The 15689-nt window shown below is 48.8% G+C and overlaps 4 protein-coding genes across 4 annotated transcripts; 2 read left to right on the forward strand and 2 right to left on the reverse strand.

Annotated features, from left to right (window-relative positions):
• The first annotated feature begins 3583 nt into the window (after positions 1-3583).
• Positions 3584-5221, forward strand: HMPREF1120_03109 (uncharacterized protein). Its single transcript, XM_009157163.1, has one exon. The coding sequence runs from the start codon at positions 3838-3840 to the stop codon at positions 4189-4191; it is 354 nt and encodes a 117-aa protein (XP_009155411.1). The 5' UTR covers positions 3584-3837; the 3' UTR covers positions 4192-5221.
• Positions 5222-6733: 1512 nt separating this feature from the next.
• Positions 6734-10712, reverse strand: HMPREF1120_03110 (RNA-directed RNA polymerase; the record flags this gene model as incomplete). Its single annotated transcript, XM_009157164.1, has 2 exons — positions 6734-10102; positions 10155-10712. The coding sequence occupies 2 exons, from the start codon at positions 10710-10712 to the stop codon at positions 6734-6736; spliced, it is 3927 nt and encodes a 1308-aa protein (XP_009155412.1).
• A 1235-nt stretch (positions 10713-11947) lies between these two features.
• Positions 11948-13807, reverse strand: HMPREF1120_03111 (serine/threonine-protein phosphatase 2B catalytic subunit; the record flags this gene model as incomplete). The annotated part of the gene is made up of 5 exons (XM_009157165.1): positions 11948-11987; positions 12040-12941; positions 12999-13256; positions 13310-13641; positions 13690-13807. 5 exons carry the CDS (start codon positions 13805-13807, stop codon positions 11948-11950), a joined length of 1650 nt encoding a protein of 549 aa, XP_009155413.1.
• Positions 13808-14857: 1050 nt separating this feature from the next.
• HMPREF1120_03112 (uncharacterized protein) lies at positions 14858-15428 on the forward strand (the record flags this gene model as incomplete). Its single annotated transcript, XM_009157166.1, has 2 exons — positions 14858-14873; positions 14932-15428. 2 exons carry the CDS (start codon positions 14858-14860, stop codon positions 15426-15428), a joined length of 513 nt encoding a protein of 170 aa, XP_009155414.1.
• Between the last annotated feature and the right edge of the window lie 261 nt (positions 15429-15689).

The raw sequence follows: 15689 nt of genomic DNA on the forward strand, positions 1-15689 counted from the left end.
AAGATACCGAGTCGAGAGGAAATCTACTAAAAGATCTTATACTAAAGCGTATATAGAAAGTATCTAAATAGAAGACGCTATAGAGTATAGCCGCGAGGGACGGTATATTTATAGTTACTATAGGGGCCCTAACTTGTAGTTAGGTATAGAGACCCCTAAACGTAGTAGCAAGTAAGCTTAATACGGTCGTACTAAGAGCGGAAAGATACGATATTCTCTCGACTTAAATAGACGATACGTACGTAAGATAAGCCGAAGAGGTATCTTTTAAACGCTTATCTAACGAGATAGCGGCGCGTATTAGGACGCTCTAGGTAGAAGATAACTAGTATAAGAATCGAAAATAGAAAGTATTCGAAGAACTAACTCTTAGAAACTCGGATTAAGATAAGTAGTTTATTAACGATACGTAAATAGTACGATATAATAACGTCGTATATATACTCGAGGACGTAAGTCTTAGAGAAGAGATCTTATAAACTAATTATAATAACCCGTAGTAAGATAGATACTTTAAGATAAAACGAATAACGAATATAATATATAGATTCTACTAGTAGTCGATATTAGTCGAAGATATACGATAGTATATTAAGACGTACGATATATACTAGCGAATAAAGATCTCGATATATAAGCTATACGGCCTACTAGTACCGCTACTCTAGCTCGAGAGGCCGTAATAGGATATCTCGATAGATTTCGTCGTAGGGCTCCTATTCTCGAAACGGAATAGGATCGTATACGATACGATCCTAGTAATAGTAGATCGATACTCTAAAATAGCTCGATATATCGCCTATATAGAGAATATTAATATAATTAAAATAGCGGAACTACTAGTACTTAAAATCTTCGCTAAATACGGTATATCTAGATTAATTATCTTCGATAGAGATACTATATTTACGTCTACCTACTAGGGTAGTATATACTTCTATCTAGCGATTCGAAGACGCTTCTCTACCGCTTTCTACCTATAGACTAATAGATAAACGGAGAGGATAAACCAGACTCTAGAAGTATATCTACGATACTATACTAACTACGAACAGAATAACTAGATAAGCCTTCTAGTAAGTACTAAGTTCGTATATAATAACGTAATTAGCGTAATAATAGAAAAGACTCCTTTTAGCCTAGTCTATAGCTTTACACTATCGATATATATTAATATCGCACCTTCGGAGTAGGAGTCCTATAGTACCTTAGTATAGAACGCGATATAACGATATACGGAAACGTAGAAGGAAGCTCAAGAGAGTTAGTAGTAAATATAGGAAAGTATAATAGAATACTATAATAGAAGATATAAAGAAAAGGTATACTAGATAGATAATAAGGTAATATTAGCCGCGAAGTATATACGTACTAGACGCGTAAGCTAAAAACTATCTAATCGATTTCTAGAACTCTTTAAGATACTAGAAAGGATAGATACGAATACCTATAAGCTAGATCTACCGATTAAATATAGGCGTCTATATTATACTTTCTACGTATCGCTACTAGAACTATATTATTAGAGAGAAGGGAGAATAACTCTCGAGCCGATAGATATATCGAGAGATAAGGAATAGAAAATAGAGCGTATTCTAGACGTATCCGTAACGAGAAGAGGCCTAAAGAAATACCTCGTTAGATAGAAGGGCTTTTTAGAAGTAGAGGATATCTAGAAGCCCCTAGAATATCTATAGAATATATAAAAAGCGATCTAGGAGTTTAAAATAAGAAGAAGAAGTACTAGTATTTAATAGTCGGTAAGGACCGGCGCCCTAGAAACGTACCCCTAATAGTACCTATATATAGAAGCTATAAAATAGAAATAGAGAAAAGCCTAACTACTATAATTAAAGGAAAAAAAGAGAACGACCTATTAGCTACGCCTATTGCTACGCCTATTACTACGCCTACTATTACGTCTATTACCACGCCTACTACCACGAGCACATCTCTTACGAGGACGGAGCACTAGAGAAGACGGCCTAGACTATATACTAGTATTATTATCGTCGTTATTAAAATCTAATAAAAGACGGTAACGTAGGTTAGCGCGACGAGGGGAAGGCGCACGAGGTACGTTAGCGGTACGGCGCTAAGCCGGGAGCCTAGCGATAGAGGAGCTAGAAGACGATAGCGATAATTCTCCTAGAGCGACTAGATTACTAATCTAAGGCTAGTAAGAAGCGGACGATATTAAGGGTAGCTCGAGTATAGATAGTTATATATTAGAATTACGAAATAAACGCTACGAGATAGACGATATAGACGGCGTAGGGATACCTAAACGACTATTTAGCTAGTTCGTAGTAGGTAATTAAATAGTCTCTTTATCGGACTAGATAGATAAGAAGATATCGTTCTAGAATAGATTAGTATACGAAGTAAGCACGAGGAAGGTACGTACTACTTATACCTAGACTTCGACTAGGGTCCGTATAGTATTAATAAGCAGCTACTAAGTCGCCTCGGAGATAACTAGCGAGGGATTTACGATATTCTCTTTCTTATATAGCGTAGTAGGCGTATTTCTAATATAGGGTAGAGACTCGGCTACTATTTTGCCTATACGAGATAACTCGATAGATAAAAACTTAGAGGTACTCTTAAGGTTCTCGGCTATATAGATAAGTAGAGAAAACGTAAGAAAAGCGTAGACTAGCGTAGTAATAACTTATTAAAACGAGAAGAATACGTATCTTCGGCCTTAAGTGACTTCTAGATATTTACTAGCTCTACGGTAGCGGAGATATATATCTTAGAAACCTAGAATCGGCGTTAGTAATACGCGACGAGTACGATAAGAGTACGCTTATCTTAAGATACGGGATATATCTACTCTTATAACGTATATATTTCGAGCTTCTAGTAGGCGTAATATAGAGCGTAAGATTTAGTTATACCTTAATTACGCGAATATATCGCTAGTACTACGAGTATTCTAGCCGGATAGGTTCTACGTATCTTAGAGGAGTCGTTATAACTAGAGAAGTATATTCGCTAAGTCGAGTAAGAGAAGTAGTAGAAGATAAAGAAGAGAGAGGAGACGATACGGCGTAGATAAGGGAAAATAAAAAGAACTAGGGAGAATTAACGCTAAGACTACGGGCGTAGCTCGTAACCCTAGCGTACGAGACTCGAGGACGAGTCTTATAGGGGGAGAGGGTAACTATTAGGATCCGACCCGATAGAGTCACGTAGGACACCTTAGGTGCGGCTTAGTACCGTCGCACAACCATATATCGTGCGCATATAGTGCGTATACTCAACATCTCTTCAAGGCGTTAAGTCTATGTTGGTAGATCGATACCAGAGGCTATAAGCTACTACATCGGATCTCTATTGATTACGTCTCCCTCTATTTAGCCTTCTAACAGTTACCTTGTGCGAGCTTTACTAGTAGTATTATGATATCGTAGCGTATCACTATATAGTATTATAGATATAACGTACGGTACCTACGTTATAGTTCTATCTCTCGGAATAGTATACTTAACTTCGTATAGGCTTTGTAATTTAGTCAACCGGATAGGAAAAGGGACGAGATAGTAATGGTGTTCTTAATATGATGGCGCACTGCTACGGATTTTGCCCGATAAACATATGCTCCGGCTCGGCTTTTGATTGTTACACAAAGTGCAACCACCTACCTTCTTTATCCGACGCCGGGAGCACTTAAACTGCCAGTCGGATGATCCCGCAGAAACCCTGATGCCAGTGTGAATCACGCTTGTATCACTTGAGCCGCGTGGTCTACCCGTTCAGTCCATGCTGCTTCGGTGTGTAATTGGGTGACCAAGATGTTGTTGTAACAAGATAGCTGAACTCGCCATAGCCATGCCAATGACATTTCATCTTGTGGCTAGGTCAATCGCACTCCGGTCTTTGGCTATGAAACTGATCTCATCGGCACGCGCGCTGTCGCGACGGCCGGGCCATAGACATGGTAGGAATAGGAGGAGGTCTTTGAAGTGTGATGGACGGAACTGGTTGTGGCCCTGGTGGTGCTGCTGCTGTTCCACATGCAGGCATGGAAGCAGACTCCTGCACAGGACCACGAACAGCAGGAGGTCGGTTCCCACCCTCAACCGGCTGCGTACCTTTCCCCTGGGCAGGGAAGCTCATAGCCGAAGTAGACCGTGGCGGCACAACGGGCCCTTTACCGAGACCCCCGTGGCCGGACAGCTTTGAAACTCGGACGCCTGTACTTAACGCCCGAATCGTCGGATCAGCACTCAACGGAGCGTGATGGAGAGCCGGAGACCATGTGGGTGCAGGGGCAGCAGGGAGAGGTGGACCACCGCCGTCTGCAAGAGTCGTCGAAGAAACAAGACTCGTAGTAATCGTCGGTGTAGACAGGTGATCTGGAAGACGACATGATTGCATTTGTCCAGGGGGGCCTGCGTACCCATAACGATTCGAGCCTCTACGCTGGGTCTGACGCAAACTGGAGCTTGAAAAGCTCATTGACAAGGTAGATGGTCGACGCGGCACTGGAGTCCGACATGACAAGGATCGTCCAGACAACCGATCATTCGAATTCGAACTCGAAAGCGAAAGAGACAGCGATGGATTGAAAGTGAAGTGGCTATCGGTCAAATCCACGTCGAGTAATGCACCCTCGGACACGGACCGGAGGGTACTGGAGTATCGACTACTTGAAGCTGTGGCAGCTGGGAAATAGCCGGGATGATAATGTGGAGAAGGAGAGTAAGGGTGACGAAGATGCCAGGACGATGTGGTATTGTGATGGTGGTGATATTTATGCGGATAGATCGCCTTTTGAGACGACAAGCTGTTGCGGCGTTGGAGCCACTGTTCGTGTTCGAGCCTGCTTGGCCGGCGGTCGTGGACGGGGAAAACACTGTCGTCTCTGTAAATCTGTGATCCAGCGGTCCCTGTGCTGGAGAGAGAAGGGATGGAGCCGTGGTGCGCCGCGGCGTTATGTTCGCGCGAGATAGAGGTTCGCGGTCCGAACCCGAATCCGAACCGCCAGCACCAGAAGGAGTTGCGGAACTGGGATTTGTAGCTGTGGCGGCTGCATGTTGATGTAGAGTTGCTGTCCGTTTGTGCGCTGGTTATCCGGCGGAGTAGGCGGTCCAGGAGACAGAGGAGACACATAGACAATCTTCGAAGGACGTATGCAGGTTAGCAACCCAAGGTTCAGGTAGATTTAGCCCTGGGTAAGGTATGCGGTACAATACTCACGCCATCACAACCGATAGGCCAACAATGGCTCTATGTAACCGGCAGTGCATCCCATATTTCCAATTCTGTTCATCACGTTCAAGCGCTTTTCGTGACTGACTCGTTGCGACTGGTAAATCGCGACATATCGGGGCCCGCAAGGCCACCAGGAGATTACAGCATGCCAGAATACACCACAGAAACAGCATACACTGAACGCCTCTTGTGCATAGCCACTGAAGCCGTGGAGAGCCTGAATCAGAAGCCGCAACTGAAGCTGAAGCTGAAGTGGTATCTGAATCAGGGACCGAGGCAGAGGATGATGACGACGAAGAAGATGGCGGGTCCGGGTGCGGAGGAAGATTGTGCACAGTAGTGTCGACGCCAGTCTGCGCCTCACCGCGCTTCGTCTCTGTCTGAGCGGGAGCGGCGTCGCGAAACTTGAACAGGTGTCGCTGGCGAAGCAACAGGTAGCTTCGCAGGCTGACGAGAAGGATGGTGGGGATGGACTATGTGCATGTTGTCAGATAGATAACGAAATTTGCCATGTCGGTCAAGTAGGGTGTTCTCTGCGATGGAACAAAGAAGAAAAGTGACGGATACTGAAGTAAAGTATACTCACAAAACCAATCGAAAAATCGATCCCCGGCGCCGTCGCTGAGCACGCAGCCCCTTTCGCCCTGGCCACCACCGAGACAAATAAAATGCTGCAGCCGAGCACTAAGACGAGAATCAGGCAGACATAGAGCCTCCGGTGGACGGTTAAGGTCGCTGTCCTGCTGTTTGTCGTCTTTGCGAGCTCAATTTTTTCGCGCATGGCTGATGGGTATAACCGTCAAAAAGGGCGAAACCTTTTGTCAGTAGGCGTACAGTCTGTAGAAGGAAGCAGATCGGTCGACCAGGCTAGAAACTGAGAGGAATCAAGAGAAGATTAAGCATGCATGTACCATCGATGAGAGGAAAGAAGGAGGATTAGGAAGGACATCATGGTCATGAACCAAGACCAGCCGGCCCATCATATTCCAACCTAGAGCATAGTTAGTGAAACCAACCCCCTTGAAGACGAAAAGACGAAAAAAATCCATCTTGAAGAATCCTCCTCGAAGCCAAACCCTCCTTTGAGAATGCTATACGAATGTGAAGCAAGGGTGACGCGCTGAGGAGGGTTCAAAGAGGCTGAGGCCAAATTCCTGAAGTGGACCTGTCGGCAATATTGTGTGTCAGCAGATGGAGCTGGGGAGGAAAGGGGGTTGGAAGTAGGGGGTTTGTTCAAGCGCACTGGCCATGCAGCCAACATCCAGGATTGCATTGCATGCCATGCCATGAATAGCAATATCGGGCTGGCAGCTCTCACTTTCCTCAATATCGAACACCAATTTGAAGGACATCCAATTCCTATAGAAATCCAACACGAAACGCAACGCGTGAATAGGGTATCCAGAAGCAGAAAACGCAGTCCAACCAGTTGGGGTCGCAATCACATCGTACACTGGGAACATGTCCAGCCGCAGACACCGGCCGTTCCCTCCACATCGGAACAACCCTATTAATCTTCATCATCATAATCCGAGTCATCATCATGCAAGCTTGGCTGTTCCAAAGCATCGTAAAAGACGTCGTCGCCTTCAGAAGACTTTCCTTCCAGCAGGCTTTTGGTGAATTTGGTATCGACCTTGAGAATACTGTGCATCTCCATCGTCATTACGCGCATCTCGCCCTGATGGCTCAATGTCTTGAGATAACAGAGCTCACGTCCGGCAATGTACCAGACCCAGACTGGGAATCGCCCCTTCGAGCAAACGTTGTAGTGGAGGCAGGAGGCGCGAAGCAAAGCCCACTTGGAGTAAGGATGATTTTGCTCCTCTTCAAATTGGCGGCGAAGAGGGTGATCGATATCCTTGGGTTCAATCGCCTGGTATCGCTCGTGGATCGCAAGCACTTCGGCATAAAATTTCCCGCGGTCCACGGAGTTTGTAGGTGTAGAATCAGCAAGATTCCTCATCACGGCCAGTCTGTTTGCCCTCTCTTTCACTTCTTTTATTTGACCCAGCAAGCCATCTGGGCCTTCCAAAAGATCTTTCAGCATGCTGTGGCCTTGCTCACCTGGTCTTTCAGTCGCATCCTTAAGGAGACCTCCCACCTTTTTCGACTTCCCGGCAGAGGTGCTCCTCCTCGTGGGTATCGCTGATTTTATGATCGCCGTCTCTTGGGTCGCCTTCGCCACTTCTTTCTTCCAGCTCAGGCTTAAAGCCGAGTCATACTTGACACAGTAACGAAGCTTCCCGAAAACGGTCAGCGCCTGTTCTCTGCATGTCCCAGCAACTTCAAATTTGAGAAAATCTATAACATTAAGATAGGTACCGAACATTCTCAGCGGCGCAATGTCTCCTTTGAAAGCAGGAACTGGAAGTTCCTTAGGGCCGGAAGCCTCGCGGCGGATGGCGTGAAAGGCCTTCCGGGCGAGATACCATCCTTGTTTGCTTGAGTCAACCAGATAACCCGCAAGTGCTGCCAGTTTGATAGCCCCTTGATGTGCCAATATATCGCATCCGCGCTTCAGGCTCAGTGAATAAACAAGCTTTTCATGCTCGCTGGAGCAAACCCCCATCAAGCCAGGGCGAGCATTAAAGGAGACGCAATGCTCGAGGAAATCCTGCATCGGAAAGGCTTGGACGCCATCGTAAATGCTGGACAAAGGCCGCGACATCTGGACCATTCCGCACTGCTCTTCGGTTGGCAGTTTAGGGGGTGAAGTATTGCTGAAGTTTCGCACAATATCGGGATCCCAGATAACCGTCACCGTATCTCCGTCATAGTCACCGCCTGACAAAAGCGATGCTAAAGGTTGTTTACCCTTGACAGGGAACAGAATCACATTTTTGTAGAGGTGAAGCTCATGCTTGTAAACCGCTTGGCAAAGCTGCATATCTGATGCGAGGTACGCTGGGTTTCGAGCGACGAGAACATCCAGACCTTCCAGAACGGTATCATGATAGCCCTTAACAGGGTCATATACCGGTGACGTGAAGTTGATGAAGACTTGGCCCTCTTCGAGCACACCCAAAGGATCCGGCGCACAGAACACAACGGTCGAACACGGAACATTGATCCACAGCCGTTCCACATAGTTCGTCATATACTCTTGCAAGAATCCCGCCGCAAGATCTTTCAACCTGGCACATTCTGTTGGATCAAATCCAGACTCCAGCAGGTACTTCATCTGGTCCCTGCGATCCAACGGGAATGAGCCCAAAAATCTGGTTACTTCCGTGCGCGAAGCCAGACCATGTTCTTGCATCCATGCACGGAGTGCTTTGGGGTCTTCCATCGCTTCTTTTAGGGATTCAAAGTAAGACTTCGTGTCATCTTCCAACAATTTGCGTAGAGCTGCTCGGGGAACTCCTCGATCCTCCAGGATTGTGATCAATTGGATATTCAGGTGAGCCTCCTTGCATTCGCCAGCAGATTTCAAGACCTCAAACGTTCGTTGGCTTTCATCTGCAGACCGGTCGCGGGGGTGGGGCTTGATCTTGAGCTGAGAATCTGAAACTTGGATCCAGAATCCACGTTGACTCACGTCGGCAAAAGAGTCGTGGTAATCGACTAGCCAGAGACCTTTGGCACCGCTGATACGACCTTGCACAGCACTTGGCGGAGGACCTTGGCCACCACATCTCTGCCAGATATTTTTGGCAAGGTTGTAGGACATCAAAGCACAGCCGTCATTCATGACCACGGAGCCCGGAGCATCACGAAGATAGAGAAACTCATTCTGCTCCAGTACAACAGCAGGCGTGGTTTTTGAGAGGCCGATAGACCACCGAGAGAAAAGCTTCAAGTCCGTGGTCTTGATGTTGGGCAGAATGGGCATGTGCCATTCCATCAGTTGTTCGAGGCTGATCGCCCGATGTTGCCCGTTAATCTTGAAATCAGAAGCTGGAGGCTGGAGAGCTTCTGAGCCATGCTCGGCCATATCATACCCATTTTCGGCAAACATGTGAATTTTAAGGCGAGGTTCCTCCTTTTTCCTCTTCTTTTCTTGTTCCACCCAGAATACTTTCCACTCTCTGCCTGCAATAATATGAGGCCCTGCCACAAGGAATTCGCATATCCTCCTGTGCAACTTCTCTGAGTCAGGAGGACGTGTCTGTTTCGGACATCGTGAAAAGTCTGGAGCAGAAACGACCAGAAACCTATCAGCACCAAATTTGCGGTGCAATCGGCAAGATTTCTCCAGATGGGTCTCGTTGGGGTGAAAAGTGAACAGCGCTTGTGGTGAAGAATCCCAGTCGAGTTTTCCTGTCAGGTAGACAACCTGGTTGGATTCCGGGTTTTCGTATCGATTTCCATTTGTTATCCAACACGGGATCTCTGACTTGACGATAGTCTTCACTCCATTGTCATGACACAGATCTTTCAATACGTTCCACATCTCATCGTAGGTAGGGTTGGTCTTTCTCACTTTCTTTGCAACAGTTTTGTACACGTCGATGGGCACGAGTCCAGCCATGCTTGCAACGCGGTGTATCTCCCAACAATACCAAAAAGGAACAGTTGACGGAAGCAATGCAGTCCTCTTGAACGGTGAGTTGTGACTGAGGTCAAAAGGGTCGCGAAGATCAGGGACAGTAGCACATGCCTCATTGAAGGAGATTTCGAATGTTTCATCGTTCATGAGGTCAGCAGTATCTTGGGTAAAGTAATTTGGAGATCCATCGGCAGGTGAGCTCGCCATCGAGGTGTCGTTGGAAGCTAAGGGATCGTCAGCCTCATCCGCAGTCGTGAAGACAGAAGAGACTCTTGCTGATGGCATGGTTTCAAAGCTTGGGGGGTCTGGTGGAATAATTGGAACCTGAGGAGGAGGGGATGCACCTCGCTTGAGGAACTGCGACAGCGTCGATTGCCGCTTGTTTTCCTGCAACTCTTGGTTAGTCAACCGGGTAGAAAGCCTGGAACGCAGTACGCACTCCTTGTGGAGAGCTCAATGATCGTTTCCCAGACCTGCTCATTGGGTCCTTAACCTGAGGCTCGTCAACAGCTCGCATGGGAGACACTGCCGCAAAGCTCGTCGCTGTTGGCCGTTCATAGGAATAGGACTTCGACATCCGAGCCAGCTCATAATGCTCGTCGAGAATCCGGTGCAGGACCTGCAGAAGTTCCTCTCTTTGCCTCTCAGTGAGGCGTATCAAACCGGCTGCACTTTTCATTTGGACATCTTTTGCCAGCTGGCTTTTCGTGACCGCAAGGGCTGGTAGTGTGCCAGGCACCTGGGATGGCTTCCAGACCCATCGCGACTGTGTCTGCCGGGCGCTCTCTTCAAAGCTCTGGAGGATCTGCTCGATTTCGTCCGTTTTGAAGCACAAAAAGCGGATCTTGCTCGAACACTTCCTAGCAAGATGCCCCTTCGATTGAGCCTCCACAGCCTCCGCCCCGTGGAGTCGAGGAAGACCTAGATCCCAATGGGTGTTGAGTCGGTCGATAGTCTCGCTCACTTTTGAGCCGATACGCTGCGGTGTTTTCTGCATAGCGCCCCGGGATATGAGCAACGGTGCCGGCGCCGTGTTAACGCAGCTGGCACAATGAGTTCATGTAAAGACTGGCACCCTGCAGTACGTTGTTGATTGGCATTCCAGCCGAGGGGCCGTCAAGTCTGGCGTTGCACAAAGCCCAGTGCCAGCTGTTTACCGTTGCAAACACCCTAAGATCGCTGGCGGTGAATTAATGACAACAGTGGGACTTCTTGATGACGAGGTGACCTTTCCAAAAATGTTGTCTTGACAGCTCGGAGCAGAAGGAAAGCTCGGGAATGGAAAGCAATGGTGGGCGAAGTCAGCACAAAGACGGATGTCAGCTTGCAAGGGAGATAGAGGGATAGAGGGTCATTCCAAGAGAGAGAGGTCGTTCCACTCTGCCGGCTGAGGCGAGCGGCTCGGTCCTTTTCCCGGCCCCCAAGCTTCAAGTTACTGTATATTTCCCTTCTCGTGGTGCCGTGAGGCTGCGGCTGAAATTGCGGGCAACTTGACTTGCAGCCTTGGAAGCTGCGCCAATCTCCCGAGCAACTTGAGCTACTGCAAAACACGGCGTGTGCAAGACGCGGTTTGGCGTCTGCATCACATCACATCGTCCACCGCGTAAAGTGGTTTTCCATCACACAACTGCGACATCTCGCTGGACGCCACAATAAACCGGGCGTCCTTCGTGCCTGTTGCTCTGGGCGATTGTTTCTGTTTCTGTTTCTTTCCCTTACTCTGCACTAATTATCCAGGTGTGCATGGCGACCCTGGTTTCTCTTCTTCTCGTGCTCGTCAGGTAGCGGTAAATGGCTCTTATGTCCCGCTGCAAGAGGACTATCGGTTAGGGAGGAACATAAATCAACAAGGAAGATTTCATGGGCATGAGATATTTTTATCCTTCGAGGATGATCCACGCCGAAACTGAACCCCAGGCAAGCGCGGTCCGCCGTTTGTTGGCCACTGCAACAGCCTGACAGGTTCGTCCTAACTTGAGTGTATTCATGCCTCAGGCATCACTGCAGTCGCACCAGGCTCCAGTCCCACAGCGCCAGCCAAACAATATAGCCGGCTGTTGCTGGACCTGAAACGCCTCCTCCGCGTTATAGGTGGCAACCGCAGAGCTCACCACGTTTGTCTACATCTAGCAGTGGAATCATTTCAGAGCTACCCCGCTATGGCAGCATACGATGCCTTCGTCGAGAATGCACAAACCCACTAATAGTGCCGAGATTGACCTGACCAGAAGCCTACTCCTTTCGGCGATGACCGCGTGGATTGGACGAACCACTAGTCTGGGTTAGCAAAGATGAAGAGCAGCGGCATGATTCACATCACTCACAAACTAATCCTCCGTGCCACACCTTGCAGAGTGGTATCATTCTCTGCTTCGGTGGCAGCCCTCTCCAGCGCGGCCTTTCTATCTTCGGCACTTCTCTTCTCGATCTCTTCTGGCGACGGTGGCAGCCGCTCGTTCTGAAGATCGACTTTCCGGGCGTCTTCGAAGTTGTGGATGGCTTGCTTGATGCCCTCTGCACCCAACATAAGGGTGCCTGCGGGCAGTCGACCTCCGGCCTGGGTCTTGAGCTCAGTCACGCGCTCCGATTCTTCTCGTAACACCTGGAACACTCTGGAGAGCCGACCGATGGCAAGAATCTTGTTCTTGATGGCTCGGCGTTTGGCTTCGGTGGTCTCGGCATCGGGCGCAAAGGGTGGCGTCTCCGGCTCGGCACTAGAGGTCCTGGTGTCTTCCTCCAGCTCCTCCTTGGAGCAGGTGTTGAGAATGGCTATAAGCATATCTGTAATCTTTTCTCCCACAAATGGAAGTGACCAGGTGAACACATCCATGAAGTTGGGGAGCCAATACGGATGAGGGGTGCAGTTGAACTGCCTGATATTCATCACGTTGTTCTCGTACTTGAGGACCGCCGCTTTGTTGTTGTAGACATCCAGGTAGTTGGGGGCACTGAAAATCGTCATCACACTGGGGAAGCCCGTTGTGCGAGTCTTGCGGTACATGCGATATCCGGCATCTTGGGCTTCGTGGGCGCGGATAATGGACAGCAAATTGTTCTTTTCCAGGAAATTGCAGGCGGCCGGATAGGAAAAGAAATAGGAACATCCTCTGACGTGGTTGTGCACAAAGTATTCGCCCGTCTTTTCCTGACCGAACTCTTCCAACGGATCTGCCCAAAGGATATCGCACATGAGCCCATGCGTGGGAGGCTCGCGGAAGCGATCAATCTAGGCCCATTGTCAGCTCAATCCGCGTCGCTGATTGTCAAAGCATCGGGGACTCACGCTCTTGATGTCTTCCAATGTATGTAACTCCGGGCTCAGACCTCCGTGTATGCACAAAAATTGTTTGTTCATGACCGCTGCCAGAGGCAAGGCGCAGAAGGATTCCATGCAGGCATCATATATCCTCTCCGAGTATTTGTGCTTGCACTCGAGTTTGAATGTAAAGTAGTCTGTCAAATGACGGCATTCGTGATTCCCTCGTAGAAGCCACAGCGTGTTGGGATACCAGATCTTGAGCGACCAAAGATAAAGAACACACTGGGAAGATTAGCAGTCTGCTATAGGTATCCATCAAGGCAAAGTGGACCTACCTCAATACTGAAGTATCCTCTGTCAACATAGTCACCCAAGAAGAGATACCGTGTCTCGGCTGGGTCACCGCCAACCTCAAACAACTTCATGAGATCGAAATATTGACCATGGACGTCGCCACACACGGTAATGGGGGCATCCATCTCCAGCAGGTTGGGCTCCGACCTCAGGATTTTTGTGCCCTCGTGGATGATCCACAAGGCTTGTTCTTCCGTCAAGCGACCCTCACGATAGAAATGCTGTTTAAGGAAAGGCAAGTTAGGTTTCGATCGGTCTATCGGTGACCAGAACTGGTCGTCGGTCGGTCGCTGCATAGCAGGCGCCTGGACATCTGCCACAAAATCAGAAACGCGCACATATCAGGCTGACGATTACCTACCCTTGCAGACTCGCTCCTGCGTACTGACTTGTGTGCCATCTTCCATAATATGCAGGGTGAAGTCGATCTCGGGAACGGGCTTTTTGTTCACCACCGCCTTGTGTAACGGACCGTCCATGGTAAATGATGGCTGCGCTCACGGCGCGAGAATGATTCTGGACCCGGTATGTATGATTTAACCACGAGTACTGCTCACGGTATCGGAATGCTGGGCGCTCGATAGGAGCGACAAGCGGCGAAGTGAACAGTGGCAACTCGAGAGCTGGAAGAAGTGCGACAAATGTAGGTAGACCGTCTGGTGCGATTCGTGAAGGCGGTTTTGGTGGAGTGCCAGGGGCTATAAGTGGCCACTGAAGCGTCACTGGGGGCCAAATAACCCGTCCAAGGCGTTGTGCCTGAATGCGAAACTGGACTCAAACTGATTGCGTTCAGTAAGGCGCACAATGAACTTCCGGGGGGTGATATTGTATAAGAGTGAATTGGATAGTTCGTTGTGGTTTGGGCACTTGTCAGGGCTGAAAAGCCCAAGGCCTGTTTGGTCGAGGATACGGGGTCGGGGCAGTATGATTGTTGTGGTAGCTCAATATCCACCGAAGACGAAAATAGGTTCGAATGATTGGGCTTCAGTTCCTACCTAGGTAAGGCATGATGCAAAGTGTAAGATAGAAGGCTAGAAGCAGAGCATGGAAAATAGAGGGGCGACGACAGACCCAGTTTTGGAGGCTCTTTCGTGGACAGCCAGTCTGCAGCGGTGGAAGAGGGCACACAGCAGAAGACCGTTGGTTGTGGTGATGGCTGCTGTTGGCGCAGGCTCCCGGTCAATTGCTACTCTCTTACCATGTGCTACAACTAACTTAGGTACTCGTACTACTAAATAATACTGCGGCCATTCAGCCAACATCCCACTGGCCACGGTGCTTGACACGAGCTCAGCGGCAAACGAACTGCCTGCCCGTGTCTGACAAGCAGCCCGGTCCAAGAAGGAAGACAAGCACGCGCATCATCAGCCTCTCCCACCGCTTGCCAATCACACTGACCACCGCATGTTCCTGGCCACACCCTATCACTGATCGTGAAAGTTGTACTTCTGTCACAACTTGAATTCGTGTTTGACTGAATCTCACTCATTCTGAGCGGCCTCGGGTCTTCTGCGTGCTCGCGGTCAGACATGTTTGACACAACCAGTAAGCCTCAAAGTCCTTCTATGACAGGAGATTCGTTCATGCTGACTGTCTTTGCCAGAACCTCATCCGCTCCTGGCGCAGGTGCCCTTGACTGTCTCACCGTTCCTGTCCATCCCTACCGCTGTAACTCTGCCGTATACATTTCGCTCCGTGCCCACTTCTTTGCCTCCTTCCATTGTCCCAGATAATGGTCCAGAAAAGCCGAAATATGTGGTCGCTTCCTCGGGACATTCTGCACACCCTGACGATATCATAGCCTCGTGCAAAGCGCTGCAAGACCATCTGAGGAAAACCGCTGAAGCTGCTGAGAAAGCTATTAGAGAGTGGGAGGAGGACATCAAAGCCCGTGATCTGGCAGAGAAGCGGAGGGTAGCACCGGGGTGGTTAGACCGAGAAGAGAAGATATTAGAACCTACCAAAGCGACCAACGACCGTGGCCCTGGACACGACCTGTTGGATGGACAGTCAGAGACTGTGATATCTGCACCAGCAATGTCACCTAGCCGGGAAGGCGAAGAACTTGACCGAGCATTCGGTAATTTGGGGGTGAAGTGAAGACAAAGTGAACGATATGGTATCTTTTCTGCTGCTCCTTGTGTTGAGGGTCCTCCCAATGCCTGAAGACGGCCTACACACTCTTCCTCGCGACCATGACCCATTTGTCAACTATCTTCTACTTGAGAGCGCGTTGTCAGACCTTCCATTAAACTCAACCTCTTGCGGGAAGATGTCCTCCACGGTCATGGCACTGGACACCTCCGCCCTCCTCCCAGGAGCAGACCAACAATTGGCTTCTGTTGTGCCATCGCCTACTTC

This window comes from Exophiala dermatitidis, assembly GCF_000230625.1.
Source record: "Exophiala dermatitidis NIH/UT8656 unplaced genomic scaffold supercont1.3, whole genome shotgun sequence".
NCBI lineage: Eukaryota > Fungi > Ascomycota > Eurotiomycetes > Chaetothyriales > Herpotrichiellaceae > Exophiala > Exophiala dermatitidis.

What these genes read in the sequence shown, in the direction of transcription:
- HMPREF1120_03109 (XM_009157163.1), top strand. Translation starts at nt 3,838, where the DNA reads ATGCCAATGACATTTCATCTTGTGGCTAGGTCAATCGCACTCCGGTCT.